Source organism: Dermacentor albipictus, chromosome 1 (genome assembly GCF_038994185.2).
Source record: "Dermacentor albipictus isolate Rhodes 1998 colony chromosome 1, USDA_Dalb.pri_finalv2, whole genome shotgun sequence".
Classification (NCBI taxonomy): Eukaryota; Metazoa; Arthropoda; class Arachnida; order Ixodida; family Ixodidae; genus Dermacentor; species Dermacentor albipictus.
In genome coordinates, this window is record NC_091821.1 from 185,789,006 (window position 1) to 185,810,443 (window position 21,438).

At 50.9% G+C, this 21,438-nt stretch overlaps 1 protein-coding gene across 3 annotated transcripts in view; it reads left to right on the forward strand.

The window, feature by feature from the left end:
• The window catches only part of LOC135921930 (uncharacterized), a 44,391-nt gene extending 22,953 nt beyond the window's left edge, over window positions 1–21,438 (forward strand). Inside the window, exons 2-3 of one of the 3 annotated variants that reach the window (XM_065456343.2) lie at window positions 15,191–15,234; window positions 19,564–21,438. In XM_065456343.2, the coding sequence (XP_065312415.1) occupies window positions 15,191–15,234; window positions 19,564–21,308 (1,789 nt within the window). In that variant the 3' untranslated portion in view covers window positions 21,309–21,438. Of the gene's footprint in view, window positions 1–15,190; window positions 15,235–15,309; window positions 15,402–19,563 lie in introns of those variants that run through there. The other 2 variants (XM_065456345.1, XM_065456344.2) reach the window with 2 other exon arrangements.

Below are 21,438 nucleotides of genomic sequence, written 5' to 3' on the forward strand. Positions count from 1 at the left end.
AGCCACTCAATTGGCTTTCAACTTGTAAGTGAAATCTTGGAAAGATTCGCCCGGTGTTCTAGCTGCCTCACGAAAACGATGACGGAAAGCCTCCACTGAGAGCCGATATTCCCTTAGCAACGCAGCTTTGACTTTCTGATAGTCATCTGCGTCGTCTCTAGTTAGACTTGCAATTATTTCGGTTGCCTCGCCAGGAAGAACGGTCAGAATCTGTTGTGAACAACTCTCTAGCGCCAACTCGTTTTTCTCGAAGGTTCGTTCAAAAGTAACGAGACACAATACCATGTCATCGTTTACCTTGTACGGCGTCATGCGATCCCTTATTGTCACTCTTGCTTCACCTGAAGGTCTTTCATTTATTGAGATGTTATTTGCCGATTGCATGGCCAGATCCCGCTGTACGTCTAGTTCTGCAGCTGTCTGCTGCTTTCGTTCCTCTCTTTCTGCAGCCTCCCTTTTATCAGCTCTTTGCCTTTCCTCTGCAGCTCTTTGTTAAGCTTTCTCAACTCTTTGCCTTTCTTCTGCAGCCTTTTATTCAGCTTTCTCAGCTATTTTCTTTATCTCTTCCCATGCTTCTGAAATTTCGTCCTCAAGAGCCCCGCACTTCTCAATCGCCTCAATAAGCTGCGGCTTTCTCATTTCACCTCATTTCCCAGCTCTTCACAAATTAATAACCCTGGCTTTTTCCATCTGCTTAAATCCATGATCAATCCCGAACGAGGACTTTCTTACTCTGCTGTGACGTGAGGAAGCTTTCAACAGGAGCCTACACGTACAGAAACTAATTTCCAGTTTTAGAAAACACATGAGCTAAAACTTGGCGAATTCTCAAAGAAAGTCAAGCGCTCACCATTCTTCTGAAGCCAGGACGAAGGGTGGAGTATCCCATTGCTGCCTACCAGTTGATATAATCTCTACCGGGTGTCGTGGGCCTTCACCGCAGTAATCAGGAAATGACGATGAAGCCGGGCATAGTGATGATGAAAAAGAGCAGAAAAGATTGTATTCACTTTATTGGAACGTTGATGTGACTCTCATCAGAGTCTCGAGCGGTCTTATTAACACGTGGGCCAGTACGGCCTTAAATAACCACTGACTGTCCTGTTGTGGCCGCCGTCTTCTTCCGAAGCCTCTGGAAGTAGTAGTGCTTTCGCCGTCCATCCTTTTGTGTCTGCTTGTGGAGAGCGGGATGGGAGGCGCCTTCTTGCCCTTTGGTTTGTATTGCTTCGTCTCCCCTTTTGTGTCCGATTGTGAAGAGTGGGGGTGGGGCGCCTTCTTGCCGTTTGGTTTCTGCTTCTATCCTTTTGTGTCAGCTCGGGGAAAAGCGTGTCGTCGATTCGGAGAAGAGGGCAATTATGTTGACGTGGGGAAGCCCGTCTAATGCTTCTCACACCTGACAGGTCGATCATAATAGTACACCCACAATAAAACATTCACGCCACAATTTAAAGTGCAACTCCGGCGATTTTTTGACCATGTCAAGGTAATGGAATATTTAGGTTCTTGAAACCCCACTGTCACGTGTCTGATAGTAGAAATGTTTCGCAAATTTGAAAATAATTTTAAATAGGCAAAAAAGCGCAAAAACGAAACCGAAACCTGACCAAGGAGCCGAGTCAGCCTCTTCGTGTGACGTGACGAGTGTCTCCGCCGGGGAGAGCGCCTAAGGTATGCCGGTCTTAAAGCCCCTTAAACTTCGTAAAGTAGCGACACTCTGTTCCTCCGCCTTCACTCCTCCTCGTTTCTCCTCTCTTTCGTGAAGCTTATAGCGCGTGAAAAAGACAAGAACGAAAGGGAGACGTGACACACACAGGTGCTAACTTGCAACAATCTTTATTTCGAGCAAAGGACCCATATATATGTACAACTTTTTCGCGTACATCATACATGCGCTGTTTGCAAAAAAAGTTGTATATATGTATGGGTCTCTTGCTCGAAATAAAGATTGTTGCAAGTTAGCGCCTGTGTGTGTCACGTCTGCCTTTCGTCCTTGTCTTATTCATGCGCTGTAAGCCTCACGATGTCTTACCAAAAAGCCCAAATCACTGCTTTACAGCATCCTCTCTTTCACGCTCTCTCTTCGACCATGGCGCCGCCTACACTGCTCGAGCGTAGCAACGGCGCCAACATGCGCTCCTTGCCACTCACTTGACGGTTCTCGAGCAAAAATGGCGCTGATGCACGGCGCGAGGGCCCACGGGATGCTATTAGGCCAATAGCGACGCGGCGGCGGCCTCGGCCAGAGTGCGCGAGGAGGAGGCGGCATTCTTCAAAGCGCGGCAGTACTTTATGAAGTTTAAGGGGCTTTAGCCAGTCTCGCCCGCTGGCAGCGAACAGCGGACGCTCGGCTGAATCGTGACCGCGCCGGATCTTCGGGTGACAATGTCAGCTGTACCAGCTCTTCGGATCTGTCAAATATTCACAGGTATGATTCTGACGAATTCGATAGCCACGAATCGCCGTTCGCATTCGACCCGCGACCACGAGAGCCAGCGCTGTTGGTTCTGGAGGACAATCCCAATTGCTGTCCCCCAGATTTTGGACCTTGCCGTTGGGTGCGGGAGTTGGCCGAGGTTGAGGAGGACTTTGTGATGATAACTGGAGGTTTATTTACATTATGTACACTAAGAGTACAAATAAATTAACAGTGATAAAGTCATTATGGGCCGGCAGCAACTCGGACGCTGCGGCCCGTGGCAAGAAGCTCGAAAGAGATGAATGAATGTTCTTTGCTGCTCCCGGTCTCTAGCTTTTAACCCCTTCGGTGTCTCGAAGTCACGTTTCGTTCGGCCAATCGGCGAGCCCGCTCAGGTGGCGTCATTTTCGGCCAATCGGCGAGGCCGCTCAGGTGGCGTCATTTCCGGCCAATGGTAGGCGCCCGTGCGAGTGCAAGTCACACCCGGCGCAGAGGGTTGCTCCATTGTCTCCACCTGTCCGAGGGATTACTTGTCTCCGGTATTGCCTTCCTGGTCTGCAACTGCCGTCACAAAGGCGGATGGGGGGGTTGCTGCCAGGGCTTCACGGTGCATCACAGCCGTCTTGCCTCGCGGCTTGCAAGCGCTCAGAGGGGCCAGGCGGTTTGTTCTCGAGCGACCCTTCAGAGCCGCAAAGCAGCTTTGCTCGGGACCTACGTTACCTGGAACCGTGCCAGGCTCCCGCTACACTTTCGGGAAGAGTCAAGCAGTGAATAGCTTCACATGCGGCGCACGAGGTGGGGGACGCCAACTTGTTTGGGACGTGCCGCGCCTCGGGAACGTGGTAGATGTGCTTCTGCGCTCCTTAATTAGGTGTGATGCGATTCGATGTGGTCTGGTGAATTCGAAGGAGGCTCAGGAAAAGGTCCCGCATCTAACAGCGCCCATGCGCTACATATCGTGCTGCAACATGAAGACCAATTAAGGGTAGCCCAAACCACTGATTTTATACGTGCTGCTTGCTATTTTAGCTGTTTTGCCCCTTCTCCGGGAAGCGCTTCGCATGCTCACTGTAAGATGTGGGTCATGACTTTCCGCATTTGTATCTCGCGAAAACGCCGCTGACAGTCCAAAGCACCGAACGGTGCATTTGTTTACATCGACAGGCGCAGCGACCGATCGTCGTTCGCTTCAGATATGATACTAGCCGCTCATCGTTGACATCAAATAATGTCAGATCATATCAAAACAGGCAGATTTTGTGCATGTAAGCTCCGTTGCATCACTATGAATCGCGCTGATATGAGCGACCACGCACCTTCGAAAACAGCGAGCGGGAGACTAGTACAGGAGCGTTATGCTGCCTACTTATCATTCTTCGTATTCTCCATGTACACAATAGGTTCCGCAAAGTGGGCATAGATGAGGACTTTGCGCGTGAGGTCGTTCATTTAGAGAACGCGTAGTTTTCTCGCGGAAACACCGATGCCAGTATAGACCCCGTTGGCAGCTGAACGAGGCAGTTGTTTACGCTGCTGTCTCGAAGGGGCCTACGCTTGCACGCTTGCTGCCCATTTGGGATACGAGGCAAGCAGTGCAACTCGGAAGCTAAATTATGAGTCGGCATGACAATACGTAAAAATACACCCATACTCGTAGTCGCATTTAATTTAGGGAAGTGCCGGTGAGTGCGGTGGGCAGCTTTCCGTCGAAAACGGTAGCGTACCGATGTCGATACTGCTCCGTGTCGTCGCTTCTCGCTTTTTGTGTGTGCACTGTACGAAATGAGGAATTGTTTATTTGAAATCCCTATGGTCAAAACTGCACTACACACGGAGTTTTCTTCACCCTGATGGCTTAATTAGCTTCAGGTCAGTCGCTCAGGTCCGCCAGCAGCAGGCGCATGAACTACGCGACTGTGACATACAGGCTTAACCTCGGCTGAACGCGATCGGCATCGGCTCAAACTGTGCGTGCGGATGGCGAGGACTGAAGTTCATGCCGCGAACGACGCAACACCACTTGCCTCCCATCTCTTGCGCGTCTACAGGGAACGCAACTTCTCGCGACAGCAACTTCTCACGCCGTGCACTAGCGCACGGTCGTCGAATCATCGACGCTCTCGTCGTTGTGGTCTTATACAAGCGGTCGTTCGGGAGGAAATAGCAAGTTCCATATCTCTGCTTGGTCCGCCATACAAACACCTAAGTAAAGTTTTTCGCTTTCTTCTCTTCTTCCGCCGGGTTCTTCTTTCTTTGTGGTTGTTGTTCGCTCTCGGCTCTTCCTGAGCCGATGCCCTGCTCTCTGCTTCGGTATCTCGGCACTAACGATGCTTGATGTCAATAATTCGAACTGATTTATTTACAGGCAGATAGTAACGGTTACAAGGAGTATATGGAGTACAAGGAGTTACAAGCAAACAAGGAAAACGGTTTCACATTTACGAATGCGGCTGAGCAAGGCCTCGGAGCAGTCAGTCGCTCCGATCGGGCACCTGACGAGAACGGTCCGTCGTCTCTCAGGCCTCAGCTCACACTGCCCGCCCAGCCGCACACATTATCACCCCCCAGCCAGCCGCGGGACCATGTCCCCGGGCTGCGTAGCTCGCACCGGCGGTGGCCGCCACTCGAGCCCCCCGCGGCGCCTCGGCCCGACGCAAAACACTCCCCAAAGACACCCTTCTCCAGATGTCGCTACAACGGCTCACTGCGCGATTTATGGAACTCGCCAGACCCAGTGCTCGAGAACCACTGCCGCTCCCTTTTTCGCCGAACAGCGTCCGGCCACCGTCTTCCCAAAGCAGGCACTCCCTGGAAGCGGCCAGGGTGCGAGCCAACAGCACAACATTGCCATACAACACATATACAAAAACAGAATGGGCCCCACAGAAGTCGGGGAAGCACGCACTTAAGCAACGAAAATAATGCATATATGAGCTTCACCAAGCCGAACATTCACAACGACCGTACACCCCGCACCCAAGATCGTTATTACAATCCTACTGGTTGTAATGCACGATTAACTCAAGGTGTCGTCGTGAATGATACATACACACAAGTGGAAACCATACCACATAAGGGAAAAATTAACTTAGAAGTGACGAATTGGTTACGTGAAAACACTCTTGGGTGCACGAAAAAGGTTCGGCATCACACACAAAACACGGCATTGAATATGGCATATATACGCGCCGTTGCCTTAACACTGGAACACACCGTAATGACATAATATCAAGCACTGCCAAGTATGTACATTCCATGTCAAAGCACACATAGTCTCTCCGGGTGACTCCCGGGCTCAGCCCCCAGAGACCACAGGGGGAACTACTCTTGCATCTCGTCCCCTGCACACCTTTCCCCGGACACCCAATCGGCTCTCGTGAGACGCGATAACGCATCGGCATTCACGTGCTCCGTGCCCTTTCTGTGGCTGACGGTGACGTTGTACCGTTGTAGTGCCAGAGCCCAGCGGACAAGCTTCGCGCCCGCGAGGTGCGTCGTAGTTAAGCAGGTTAGGGGGTTGTGAATAGACACGATAGTTCTCCGGGCGTCGTAGACCCACGTGTCGAATTTACGAAGGACCCAGACTACAGCAAACGCCTCCCTTTCTATTGTTGCCCATCTCATCTGCGTGTCCTTAAAGCGATGGCTCGCAAATGATATGGGCCGCTCTTCACCCGATTCGGTCGTTTGAGCCAAGCAAGCGGCCGCGGCGTTTGCGGACGCATCCGCAAACAGCCAGTATGGCTTAGAGGAATCTGGAGTCGAAAACATCGCTGCCCTACGCAGGGCTTCCTTCAACTCGCCAAATGCCTGGTCCGCCTCCACGCCCCAGGGAATTTGATCCGGCACCCTTCTCCCTGTCACTTCAGTTAGTGGTTTAGCAATTTCCGCGTAATCTCTTACACAATTTCGGTAATATACGCAGAGACCCAAAACGCTCCTGAGTTCGCGCCCTGTTCGTGGTCTCTGTAGGTCCTTGATAGCCCTAACTTTTTCCGGGTCTGCCCCATGTTGTCCTGAGCTTACGACAGGTCCCATGCATTTTATATGATGCGCCGCGACCTGGCCTTTCTGCAGACTGGCTGTCAAGCTTGCCTCGCGCTTTGCGATTAGGATATGCTCGAGGTGTTCACTCCATGATGACTCATGAGCAAGGAGCAGAACCTCCTTTCCTCTCTCACCAGGCAGAACTAGCTGCTCAAAGACCCTGGCGACAATTTTGTCCTTATGAAAAAGCAGTCCGTCGCGCCTGCTTGCTTTACCTTGTTCCCATGCATCGACCAGGCTCAGATCTGCTCTCTGCACCTCCCGAAAGGCCTGATTTTGCTCTGTTCTACTCGAGTCAAAGCTCGCCTCTCCCTGCACCACTAAGCCAACTTTGGCAGCTTGGTCTACATCTGCGCGCGTAGCAGGGTCGCCTAAGCTCTCCTCCTCTCCACAAATATTGGATGTCAGTTCCAAACCAGCCTCAATAACCTGCCCGCTTTCAATACCGGCACAAGCTTCTTTAATCATGTGCCATGCCTCCGCCGAGAGCAGGCAGTCAGCCTCGTCTGTAACTAACTCCTCAGTAAACGCGCAGATTACAGGTACTTCCCTAGCTAGGTGGACACTCCCGCCCGTATCCAGGCCTAGCTCAACGCGCGCCAGCCTCGCCACGACTTTTGCGCCGAAAGCTGCCACCAGCGTCACATTTCCTATCTCATGTTTCGCGCTTTCGGGCACGGCACTCTCTCTCAGCACCGTAATCTCCGCACCCGTGTCAACCAGTGCCTTAATTGAAGCATCGCCGCACCCTAATCGGACATACTCCACAGCAGGTATATCGCGTTTTCTCTTATTTCTGGTTGATATGCCACCGCAGGGGGGCCCAAGCTCACTGCTTTCGAGTGACACCGCCTGCTGACAACCGGACACCACTTCCGATTTTCGGTCTTTGCCAACCCGGTTCACGGTTTTTACCTGGGTCGCCACTTTGTTCGGGCAGTTTCGCGCAAAGTGCGCTCCATTGCATACAAAACACGCGACCTGCGTTTTCTGCGGAGCGGCTCCCCTGTTCACCGATGGCACACAAGGTGCAACAACCCCCGCGTCATTCGTTGTGCTCGCCGCGCGCCCGTATTCTCCCGTCGTTTTCGACGTTGTCACCTGCCTCCGCGCAGACCCCTTACCCTCGATGTCTTCATAAGCTTCAACGAACTTTGCAATTTCGTGTGGCGTTGCCCACCCGTTACCCTCTTCACGCTTAACATGCTTCCACGCTTCCTGGCTCAATGTTTGTTTAATTTGGTCAGCGACTTGAAGCGCAAACAGATCTTTGAAAGTTTTTACGCCCCGCGCCGCCGTATAGAAGGTATAATAGCTCTCGAGCCTAGACGCAAAGTGCTGCCAGGTCTCGGCTCGCATCGGCGTTGCAAACCGGAACTGTCTGAGATAATCGCCCGGCGACAGCCTCAGCTCGGACAAAATGGTCTCCTTTACTTTGGCGTAGCTGTTCAGTTCGTCAGTCGACAGCTTCGAAAAAATGTGCCGAATCCTCCCTGCGATCAGCGGCAGTACCAGGTGACTTTTGATGCTCTCGGGCACTCCGTACGACCGAAAGACGCCCTCAATGCCCTCCAACCACACCGGTACCTCTGGATCCGATGGGATTGGAGTTAGAAGGCTTCTTAGCATTTTGGAAAAGCGCCCTAGGGTCTCCTCGCGGGATTCCGGATGCCTGTTTGGTGCTCTGTCATCTATACTTTCTCGCATTTCGAGCTGCCGCGTTCTCTGCTGCTCAATTTGCAACTGAAGCTTCAAACGCTCCAATTCCATTGAAGCTATCCGAGTCTCATGTTGAAATTCGAGCTCTTGCCTGTCTGCGCCTGTGCCCGACCCTACCCCAGCACTCGGCCCCGCAGCTTCCCCGTCACTACTCATGATCAGCACCCACTAGTCCTCGATTACAGCTAGTGGTCTCTGTGAACTATGCAGGGAAGTCACCCACCTTATTTCCAGTCCCTGGAGACAGATGAAAGGAGTCGCCGTTTCCGGTCGTCACCACCACGCAGCTCTCCACGGGTTTCCTCTAGTGCATCAAAGGGCGATGAAGTTCGGCCACTAGTCCATCAGTGGGCTGCACTGTCCGATGCGCACTCACAAGTCCATTAGTGAGCGCTCCCCGTGCGTCAGTCCGTCGACGCACTGTCCGGGCTCGGTCCGTTGGCCCGTTGACGCTTATCTTCGCTGCTCGCCTTCACGTGAGCAGCAGCCTCGCTTTCCGTTTCTTCGCCTGACCCAGGCACAGGGATGAAGTCGTCGCAGTTCTGTGACGTCGTCGCACTTCTGTCACCTTCGTGAGTTCCGATCTGTTACCGCCTATCTGCCACTGCCGTCCACCGAAGGCTTACCGAGAACAGATATCCTGTCGGCTGCGCCAGTAGGGTTTTTTGCTTTCTTCTCTTCTTCTTCCGCCGGGTTCTTCTTTCTTTGTGGTTGTTGTTCGCTCTCGGCTCTTCCTGAGCCGATGCCCTGCTCTCTGCTTCGGTATCTCGGCACTAACGATGCTTGATGTCAATAATTCGAACTGATTTATTTACAGGCAGATAGTAACGGTTACAAGGAGTATATGGAGTACAAGGAGTTACAAGCAAACAAGGAAAACGGTTTCACATTTACGAATGCGGCTGAGCAAGGCCTCGGAGCAGTCCGTCGCTCCGATCGGGCACCTGACGAGAACGGTCCGTCGTCTCTCAGGCCTCAGCTCACACTGCCCGCCCAGCCGCACACATTATCACCCCCCAGCCAGCCGCGGGACCATGTCCCCGGGCTGCGTAGCTCGCACCGGCGGTGGCCGCCACTCGAGCCCCCCGCGGCGCCTCGGCCCGACGCAAAACACTCCCCAAAGACACCCTTCTCCAGATGTCGCTACAACGGCTCACTGCGCGATTTATGGCACTCGCCAGACCCAGTGCTCGAGAACCACTGCCGCTCCCTTTTTCGCCGAACAGCGTCCGGCCACCGTCTTCCCAAAGCAGGCACTCCCTGGAAGCGGCCAGGGTGCGAGCCAACAGCACAACATTGCCATACAACACATATACAAAAACAGAATGGGCCCCACAGAAGTCGGGGAAGCACGCACTTAAGCAACGAAAATAATGCACATATGAGCTTCACCAAGCCGAACATTCACAACGACCTTACAACCTACCAGATTACTCCGGCCGCTCGCTCCCCGACGCAAAACTTTCCGCCACTCCGTCGCAGCTCAGCCGACTGGCGCACAGCGGATGATCAACCCATCTGTTTTAATTGTTCCGGTATTGGACACATCACCCATCATTGCCGTAACCACTGGTCGTCGCCTCCTCGGTGGTCGTCTCCGAGTCACTACCGCCAGGTGCCAGACAATCGTACTTTCTCGCCCAATACGCCGACTAGGAACATCAACGCTGATAGTGCTCCACCAAGGTCCACATTCTAAAAACAGTTGCACCTTTTGAGGTGTATATTTGCCACACAACGATAATCGTCATCTGTCTTGCCCGCATTTCCTTTCTTTAACGCTGCGAGCCCGGTACCTCCAAGTCACGAACGGCATGCGCGTTATCAGTATGACAGAGCATTCTCGACAGGAAAGTGACGAGCGCAGCGTTTTCAAGAAAGGAATTGCGGGCAAGACAGATGACGATTATTGTTGTGTGCCAAATACACACCCCAAAGGGTGTAAACTTTTCTTAGAGTGCAGCCGCTCCCCGTCTCCGCAAGGTCGTAGGTCCCGTTCGCCTCTCATTCACCGCTCTTCGTCCCCTTCTGCAACCGGTCGTCCCCTTCTGCAACTAGGCGGTGCAGCTCCCGGAGGTGAAGCTGCAACTCCGACCCGGCCCACAAATCGTCTGTTGACCCTGCCTACACGTGGAAACCTACTGGACATTGAAGTTGACGGCGTTCCTGTTACATCTCTCGTTGACACAGGAGCGCAGCTTTCAATTAGGGGCGCTGCCCTCCGCCGAAGGCTCAAAAAGGTTCTGACGACCGCCGCACCGTGCGAGTCGCCGATGGGAGTACTTCATCTGTTCTTGGAATGTGCACAGCATGTGTGACCATTGGGGGCCATTATACTGTTGTTTTATTTATCGTCCTTGAGCACTGTCCGCACGACCTAATTCTCGGCCTTGACTTCCTTTCGAAACTCTCTGCCCAAATTGACTGCATGCTCCGCAGGTGTACAGTTGGATCTGCCGCTTCCTCCCGACGCAACAACTTGTGCTTCACACCGCTTATGTTTTGCCGAGTTTGCAAGGCTGTCTCCACAGGCTGCTACAAATGTCCTCCTGACGCCCTATCCTCCCGTACCTGATGGCGAGTGCGTCGTGTCGCCGCTTACTGACGTGGTTTTGTCGCGCAATATTGCCCTACCGAGCACCTTAATCCGGATCCGCGAAAACTGCGCTCGCGTACCCATCCTCAATTTTGGATTTTTGTCGCATGTGCTCCCACACGGTATCGCCATAGCGCATATCACTATACCACTATATCAAGAATTTGAGATTTCTTCTTTGACCTTAGAATCATTCTTCAGTACTAATGGACCTTTGTCGCCCACTCCTTCGTACTCGACGCTTGCGGACGATGTTTCTAAGATGATTGCCCCTGACCTTCCGTGCACACAACAGCTCTTCGTCACCTCCTGTCACCTTATCGGGATATCTTTGACTTGGACGACCGTCCACTGGGCTAGACATCTGTTGTCACTCATCGCATCAACACCGGTGACGCCAGCCCCATTCATAGGCGGCCATATCTTGTCTCCGCAACAGAAAGGGCCATCATACAGCAAGATGTAGACAGGATGATGGACAAGGACATCATGGAACCTTCCAGCAGCCCGTGGGCCTCACCAGCTGTCTTAGTAAAGAAAAAAAGACAAATCGTGGTGCTTCTGCGTTGTCTACCGTCACCTCAATAGGATAACAAAGAAGGTTGTTTATCTCTTGCCTCGCATTGACGACGCTTTTGACTGTCTTCACGGATTCCAATACTTTTCATCAATTGACCTCCGATCCGGCTATTGGCAGGTTAGCGTCGATGAGATGGAACGCGAGAAACCCTCCTTCGTCACACCGGACGGTCTGTACCAATTTAAAGTCATGCCCTTTGGATTATTCAATGCGCCAGCTACATTCGAGCGCATGATGGACTCCCTCTTGCGCGGCTTGAAGTGGTCTACATGCCTCTGTTACCTCGACGATGTGATTGTGTTTTCGCCGAACTTTGAGAGCCACCTGCGGCGCTTCACAACCATACTCTCCATGTTTCGCAGGGCTGACCTTCAGCTAAACTCCTCCAAGTGCCATTTGGGTCGCCGTAAAATTAACATGCTCGGCCATCTCTTAAACGCCGCCGGAATCCAACCTGATCCACAGAAAGTTCACGCCGTGCGAAATTTTCCTGTACCTTGTTCAACAAACGATGTCCGTAGTTTTCTGGGCTTATGCTCTTATTTCTGGCGATTTGTGAAAAATTTGCCGACATCGCTCGCCCTCTCACTGACCTTCTTAAGAAAGATGTCTCTTTCTCTTGGGTACCACTGCAGGAGAAAGGCTTCTCTACCCTGATTGAGGGGCTCACAACTTCCCCGATTCTGTCACACTTTGACCCTTCTGTGCCCACTGAAGTACGAACTGACGCGAGTGGTCATGGCATCGGTGATGTCCTCGCTCAGCGTCAACAGGGCCAAGACCGTGTCATCGCTTACAAGCCAGCCGCCTTCTTTCCACGCCCGAGCGAAATTACTCCATTACTGAGAGAAAATGTCTCGCGTTCGTATGGGCGGTCGCGAAATTTCGACCGTGCCTTTTCGGTCGGAGCTTCTGCGTTGTAATCGATCATCATGCCCTCTGCTGGCTCTCCTCTTTGAAGGACCCAACTGGACGACTTGCACGTTGGGCGTTGCGTCTACAAGAATGTACATTTTCTATTGTGTATAAGTCAGGGCGCCTGCATAAAGACGCTGACTGCCTATCCCGCAATCCCGTCGATCAACCGGACGATACCAATGCAGACTCGGACATCAGTGTTCTATCCCTCTCCGGCATCCTCTATATTGGCGACGAGCAACGCCAAGGTCCTGTTCTTCGAACACTTATGGAACGCCTAAGCTCCTCGCCCAATGACCCGTCCCTCCGGATGTTCACCTTGTGCGATGGAACTTTATACCGTCGTAGCATTCGTCCTGATGGCCCGGAGCTCCTCCTAGTCGTTCCCAAGCACCTTCGACTGGCCGTGCTCCAGCAGCTTCACGACGCTCCTACTGCTGGACATCTGGGCATCACTCGTACTTACGACCGCTTGCGGCGTCTTCTGGCCCGTCTTCTGGCCCGGCATTTATCGCTCTGTGCGCCGTTATGTGGCTCCTTGCGACGTGTATCAGCGCCGGAAGACGCGTGCTATGCCTCCTGCTGGTTTGCTTCAACCAATTGATATCCCTACAGAGCCCTTCTGTGTGGGCCTCGATCACCTTGACCCCTTTCCAATTTCCAACAAAGGAAACAAATGGATTGCTGTAGCAACAGATATGCCACGAGATATGCCATCTGCCAACCATTTGTGCTACAGATGTCGCCGACTTCCTACTATACGACGTCATCCTGCACCACGGCGCCCCTCGCGAGTTACTCACGGATCGCGGCCGCTACTTTCTATCGAAGGTCGTCGATGATCTGCTGCGCTCCTATTCTACAGAACACCAGCTTGCTAACGCGTACCACCCTCAAACGAACGGCCTCATCGAGCGATTCAACCGCACACTAACTGAAATGCTGGCGATGTACGTTTCCGACGATCACCGCGACGAGGACGTCGCTTTACCATACATCACTTTCGCATACAACTCGTCCCGTCACGACACTGCCGGATTTTCACCATTTTACGTTTTGTATGGCCGCGACCCCACCTTGCCCTTCGACACGTTGCTACCTTACGCAGTACAATCATCCTGCACTGGTTACGCTCGCGATGCTATTGCCTTAGCCGCCCAGGCCCGAGACGTCGCCCTTCATCGCCTCGCAGTCTCGCAAGCTTCTCAAAGGCGACGCTACGACCTTCGGCACCGAGGCCACCATTTTTCACCTGGTTTCCTTGTCCTTCTCTGGACGCCTTCACGTCGCGTCGGCTTGTCGGAAAAACTACCTTCCCCTTATTTTGGTCCGACTGTCCGACGTGACATACGAGATCGCCGCAGTCAGTCAGCCTTCAGTACCTCCCAACGTCACCAGCGATGTTGTTCACATCGCCAGGCTCAAGCCCTATGTCCCCCCATTAAGCAAGGCTCTATAACTTGCACCGGGACGGAGCTAACCCCGCCGGGAGGGCGATGTTACGGTGAAGGGAAAGAAGGTGACATAGACTAGAGGAAGGCAGTTGCCTGAACGCCTTAAATACCAGTTGTAAATATAACTTATTTTACACTCGTGGGCCTGCTTTCTTCCTGCAATAATATTAAGAAAATCAATTGAGTCTTATAAAATCGTGTACAATGCTTGCATCGTGTGTGTCTTTGCATAATGAAAATAAAATGAAGCTTTACAACTTGAGTAGTGAGTGATGGGGAGTAGCGGACGTTCTCAAATTGCAACCAACGATGTCTCACATCGTGTACAGTGCTGTGGCACGGCAGCGCCGTGCTTTGTGATGACTGTTCAGTGTTCGCAAGCACCGGTGCGCCACACATCTCGGAGGCCACAGCCGGACTTCATGGGCGCGCTGCTAGGTGGCGCAGCTTCTCTAAAGGGAAGCAGGAAAGAATAGCCCCACTGAAGTACACACCGTATGTGACTGATTTCAGCTATTCGCATACTTGGATAGTCATCGTCGAAGAGTTCTGCATGATTTTTTTGGGTTGTCGACGTGCGGCGAAACCAGTCCACATCCATCAGCTCACTGATGCTCATATGATGGTGCTTGTTCATGTTTTTTTTTTTCCTGACAAACCAGGCAAGTAACATTACCAAGCGTCTCACTGAACAATGCGTATAGCAAAAAATGCGATCCTGTAGCCAGATTTTCAATCAAACAAAGCAATGGTTAGTGCTAGACAAAGGTGTTAAAATGATCTGATCACTGTAGGGACCTGGATGTAGCGTACGACGGCGCTTTAGCGCACGTAAAATAGGTCAGCAACGCTGTACATGCACAGAACTGCATGGATTCGACTTACTCCTGTGCTTGTCCTGTTCACTTGTGTCTACTTCAGTCCTCGTCTCATTTAATCCTTGTCAGTACTTGTTTGTCGTTCTCAGGCTGAGCGCACCGCATGTTGTTCTTATCTGCAGATAGCGTTTGTGCATTGTTGAATGCACCAAAAGTATTTGTTCGTGTGGTCGCAATGGACCTTCAGGAGACGTGTCCTGCAGGATGTCCCAGCGCACATGCATGTGTAGCGAGCATGGATCCGCAGACAAGAGAGATAAATTATGAAGCATGTCAACAGCTTTCAGGAAGTTCTTTCCCTTTTTTTCATATTTGCATGGTGTATTGCTTGGATTTGTTTACACGTCATGCGCCTTTAATTTAGGAAGTAAGGAAAACTGGGCGAGTTGGTGTATGTGTTTGTTCTGAACAGCCCTACAAATTAGCCCCCTTTTTAATGATTGAATCACTTGTGTCTTTCACGGTGCGTTTCTTCTTCACTGTACTGGTTTTTTCTTTTTATGGACGATATTTATTACCATTGCAAGTCTGTTGTCTGCGAAGAAAATCGACTGCGTGCCCAATTGTAGTTTTCACTTGCAGGATGGCTGAAAACCCTTTTGTTGCGTCTCAAGGAACTGGCTCTGGTACGTATATGGTGCAGCTTGTTCCTCTAATAGACTGCAATGCTGCCTATGCACTTGCAGTATCACTTCTGTAGCGCTCCTTTTTCACACAGTATGATTGGCTGGAGGGGAGTACTGACGGAAGGTGTAAGCTAATGCCTGGAACACATCGCTGCTCTCTGCGCACGGTATGTTGCAGTAGTCAGATAATTGGCAAAAATAGAGAGACGTCTTAGTACTTTGCACTCTTTGGCTTGTTCACTGGCACATACATTGACGGATAGAGCTCCGTATAACCAGTGCTTGCCTGGAAGACGCCATGTGGGAAGTCACTATAGTGACACATTGGAGAGATCACAACTTCAAAATGATCGCACAGTTAAAGGGTCACTAAAGAGAAGCGACAAATCCAGTTAGAGTGGTAAAGTAGCCTCTCGAAACTTCGTTTTCATTTTGTTGGCATAAGAAATGTTCGCAATTTCTGGGAAAAAGTTACGGCCACACTTCCTGTTTTATGGTTCGTTCTCCACTGCTGCGCCGATGGGGCAAACAGATGTAAAAATTTGCGAGGCCGCACCTCTTCATTGTTTGCAGCACAGTGTAATTGATAAGCGCTAATGGGGTGCCGAGCAGATGCTGTTAAAATCGATGACGTTAGGGGAGCTCACGTAGGGATTTGAAGGTATTGTTGCTTCCCGTATTTTATTTGTGCATTCTTTTTGGCCCTTACAGATCCTACACGCTCTGTACAATTCACCTGATTGGTGTCCCGGAAGGCTATCAAGCAATCTGCCCCAATTTAATGTTTATTCTCAGTGTCCTATAATGTTGTGCAGGTGCATACAGCCGCTTGAGTCGGCACTTCATTACACATGATCTAGAAGACATCTTGCTGTAATAAGACCATGGGCGTACAACGCCTCTGGCTCATATAAATGTCGCTCTGCTGGAACATACACAAGGGTTTGTGCCGAAGGTATCAGTGGCGTAGACGGAAACATTTTGCGGGGCGTGTTATACGACATCAGTAAAAAAAAAGAGCCTGTGCCCAAACAATATCTTAGTCATTTTGCTACTTTAATAAAGCCGAAGGGTTAGTTTCAGTCAATATAATATCTGCATAAAAATGCAAGTGCACAGAGGACCCCGGATACTTGATCCCTACAGAACATTTACTCTCTCTCTCTCTCTCTCTCACACACACACACACACACACACACACACACGCACACGCACACACACACACACACACACACTGTCAGGCCCATGCTGGCCCTAGCATGGGCCACTAGCTGGCCCATGCCGTCGTCCAACTTATCCACGCTGAGGACGTTGATGAAGGGAAGGACTGCTTCTCATCGAGAACGAGGAATATGGGTTTATTTACAAGATTTATATCAGTCTAACATGACTGCTTCAGAGAGTGTCAGTCCAACATGACTGCTCAAGAGAAGTGTCCCGAGCATTCGCACCACAGCAGTTTTTAAACACTCGGTCCTCCCGCGATACAAGGTGACGCGAACGTTCGTTTACTCATTGTAAATTCGCCGCCGCCCCGCAGAACAGTTTACGCACACAAAGGCACACACATTCCGATGTCCGGAGCCGACGTCAGAGGGGAGCCGTTCCGGGTAGCTCGGAGCCCTTCTGGGTAGCTCGTTGTCCTGAGTCCCGGTCGGCGCGTGGGAAGCAACAAAAAACGGCTTTCCCGCGGCAGCTCGCGCACGCATAGCAGATCAGGTCCGCGCTGGGGAGTTCGGGCACAATAGTTCGTCCGCCGAACTCATTCCGTCACAACGGCGATGGGGCTAGAGGATGGCTGCAGTTTTCAGCACAAAGCCCGCTTCATCGAACGCATCCTAGCTGAAGCGACGGAGAGTGGGGGATGCGCGTCTAGTTCCCCAGTCGTAATTGGATGGCAATCCTGCATTGCAGTTCGCCATTCTTAACAACACACAAACACACACACACACACACACACACACACACACACACACACACACACACACACACACACACACACACACACACACACACACACACACACACGCACGCACGCACACACGTACGAAAAAGAGCGCACGTGTACCAGAACGTTCCTGAATAATTACTGAAACACGAAAATAAGGGCCACTGTTTGAAATTCAACGCGGAACTGTTGGACAAGGAAAAGAGCGCAATTAAAATATGGTCGCGGCAATACATGAAACTTCTGTGCGTTCTTCTACAAGCTGAACATTACGTAAAGTCGGCCGTTCACCTGCGCACCCTAATGCACAAAAAATGGGAAAGGAGTCTCTCTGCTCGCGTTCAGGCCGAAGCCGACGGCGGTCGAAGGGAAGATGCGGAAGGACAGTTTTTGGACTGACAGCAATATCCCGGTGAATGTTAAGTGCACACCTTAGCAACCGTTTCTGCGGTGCTGACGGGCAAAGTGGCCGGAATCTGCAGAAAATTGTGGATGTTAAAAACTGCAATGAAACGGCACTACCCGCCGTTGTTGCTCAGTGTCTATGGTGTTGGGCTGCTGAGCACGAGGTCGCGGGATCGAATCCCGGCCACGGCGGCCGCATTTCGATGGAGGCGAAATGCGAAAACACCCGTGTACTTGGATTTAAGTGCACGTTAAAGAACCCCAGAACTATTTTTGTCAACAAACTGACATACTTCTTGTTTTTGTTTTTATATTTTGATATATGGATGCAGTCTGTAAATAACATGGGTGAAAGAAAGGCTGAAAGGAGGGGGAGAGGGGAGCGTATGCAGCATTCAGAAAATTTCGGGGGGGGGGGGTGGCGGGGGTGTTCTGACACCGAAACACCCCCCTCCCTGGCTATGCCCCTGGAAGGTATTGAGCAACATAGTTTTTTAGTGTGTGTGTGCAATATTGAGGCATTGCAACATGCAGTGTTGGTCGATATGCTTGAAATATAAGGCGTCTAGGACGTTTCATTTCGTGGGTTCAACAAAAGCCTCGTAGAAGCCATAATCCGGAGGTATTGTGGTGCGGTCCTGTGGGATGTGGCTATTTTTTCGGAACCTGATCCAACCATGAATGTTGCTTGCTGTAACTGGACATTAGAGAAGTTTCGTCATTTTATCCTTTAAGTGCATACCTCGCTATCTTATTTTTATTACTTTAGTGTTGTTACTCATGTTCCAATTTGTTTAATTCTGGTGAATATCCAGATAACTTTTGTTTGACTTTCACCGTAACCTGTTGCCGACCTGTCCATGTGGCACATGTAGGGATCGGCAAGCATGTAAAGCTGCCCATGCAGCTTTTTTCTTCAGCCCTTCCCATCTGAGAATAGGATATACATTAAATTCTATGCACGAGGGACGTCGTAAACGAGAGGTAATGTTGAGGCATGATAAGTGCACTGAAACCGCTCGCATAACACTGAAAAAATTTACATACTTTGTGGTAGGTTCTTCACAAACAGCCTGCAGCTAAACAAAAAAAAATATTCAAAGGTGCTACTTGTCGTTTCTGCATTGAGGCCGGTGGGCTAAGTTCTTTGGTTTTTTTTTTCCTTTCCTTCTACAAATACTGCAGCTGTGATGTGGCACCTTCATTAGTCACACCGCATTTCTTGAGGTATGAGACGCAACATGAAATATTACATATGATCAAGGAAGCAGTGCGTCGCACTTTTTTGAGCGGCTGAAAAAAAATCCACAATACAATGATTTTCACTTCCTTAGCGGTAGTAGATTTGTGCAAAGAAACAGTGACTTCGGGTAATGAGTGAAAAATCTCCTGTTTAAGGTGGCACATTTGCACCTTTATAATGCGACAGGGTGTGTAAAAGAAATGTTGCCGATTACTTTCGGCGCGGCATTGTACTTACACGAAATCGGCGTGTGTGGGCGAGCTAAGACCACAGCTGGATGCTCCGGCTCGCCTCCTGTCTATCGGTCAAGCCACAACTCCTTAATGCTTGTATGAACCCGTTCTTTAGCTAGTCGTGAGCAGCCCCAGGGCTTAACGTCGAGTCTGGCAGTGCGGTTGTAGCAACCATAATCTGCAGGTGTTGTGGGAGTGGTCTTGTGGGATTGCAGTTTCCTAGATTGTTAACAGTACTGAATTGCGCCGTTTGACCTACTGTTTGCCGAGTGGTCCAAGCTGGTCAGTCCTACCCGTGTAGGTGTATTTACCTGATCCACTCTCGTACTCACTCGACTCAACTACACAGTATTCTCATGAACCCGATTAAGCACTTCTCTAGCCGGCATGTGTGTGACATTACGATGATTCTGTCAAGTTTATGTGGACGTACATGCTGTGTGAACTGCGCGGCTCTCGCCTCCTTTCATTTCATGTTTGTGTTGTTTCATGTCTTGCAGGGCATCTCTTGGAATATCCCAAAGGCTTTAACGAGATTGAAAGTGCGGACATCGACATGCAGTTTGTTGGAACTTGTTCAAAGGTCAACCTGACCTGCTTATTCCAGTGTACCTATCAAGTTCTCAAAGCGAACAGTTCTGCCAGTGATCTCCCCGTGGTCGTGGGCCTCAACAAACAACCTCAGGATGTTGTAGCGTTCTGCCAGGAAAATGCATACGGCATTGTGTCTGAAATTGGTGCAGCTATTGACAAGTGCTTGCTGCAGGCACTGGGAAAAGACATTAATGCTGCTGGCCTGTATGGTTTGGCCTTTGTTAGATGTGGAGAATTTGAGGACGCTGCATTTATAACTTTTGTGAAGAACAACCAGCTAGTCATAAAATACCTTGTTTCTTTCAAGCTAGGTATGGCTTCGAGCTTTGCTGATGTACTAAATATGAAATTGCACAAGTTGGGCGTGTCCGATTCCTGTCGGCTGGTAGCAGCAACTGTTGACAGAGATTGCTTTCATATGGAGGAGATCGAGGCCTTATTAAGTGCAAAAAAGGACCGCACAAATGCGCTCCTCGAGTTTCACTGTGTTATTTATAAGTTAGAGTCTGTGCTGGGTCACGCACTGCAGAAGTCTATGCTGGATGACCCTCAAGTAGCCATTATAGCCAATCTGTGCAACATGCTGAAGAACCTGGCTCTAGCTGATGACCTCAACCTTGGAGATGCGATGTTTCAAGGCCCGGAGTCATCAACGAGCACATTTTTTAACTACAAGACTCTGGTTACGCTGCACAATCACTGGCTGGACATCGTGACCAAATTGAACAAAGTTTTGGTGGATTCGCTCGTGGAAGACGACCGTCAGGTGATCTCTTTCATTCTGGCCACCCTCAAGTCGACGACTTTCATAGTGAACCTGGTATTTTACATCGAGCTCTTCCGAAGCCTACACGAGTGGACAAGCCGGGTGGTGGTGCTGGGCATCCCTGCTTACCAGGTACTCAACGAGTTGCAGGGTGCCTCGAGCACGCTCCGCCACCACACCGCCACGGGTGGCGTTCGCGTCGAGGAACTGCTTGAGGAACTGCGACAAAGCTGTGGCCGCTATCGCGGTGTCGACATTAGCTGCGATCTGGACGAGGCGCTGTTCACGGCCACTATGAACAAGGTATGCAGCCTCATGGCCGAGATCCTAGACGACATCGTGCGCCAGACCAGCCCCTCGATCAGCAAGTTCAGCATTCTCGACCCTAAGGTGTGGCCAGTGGACTCGTGTCAGCTAGACGACTTTGGGTTCGACTCGATAAAAGCGCTGGCGCGAGAGTATCGCTACTCGTTGCTGGATAATGTCGACGTGTTCCAAGAATGGGGATCATACAAGCGGACGGTGCATAATTCGTTTGTGACGCAGCTGAGAGACAACTTCGATGCCCTGGCCGTCAGGATGGTGTCCTCTTTCAAAAGCTTGTACCCCGGCATTGTGACGCTTCTGAGCGCGGCAACATTGCTGTGTCCTGCATCTAACGTCCTTCAAAAGTGCACCCAACTCCTGTTGGAAGGCGAGCAGAGCGAAGAAGTGCGAAACATACAGATCAATGGTCCACCCGTAGGGTCATGGTCAGCGGCTGCGGCGCTGTCGTTTTTGTTGCAAGAACGTTGTGTTGAACAAACTGCCCAGTTTTCTGACAAAGCTTGTGACCTCGTGCTGCCTCTCGAAGCAGTTAGAAGCTTGTTTGTGAACACCGTCTAGTAATTGTATAGTTTTGTAAACGCTGTTGAGTTTTGTAGACAGATACCGTAGCAACTGGGAGGAGTGCGTAATTGACCCTCATGTGTTTTAACGCGACAGCGTTAAGGAGCTCGTGTCGCAGAAAAGTCGG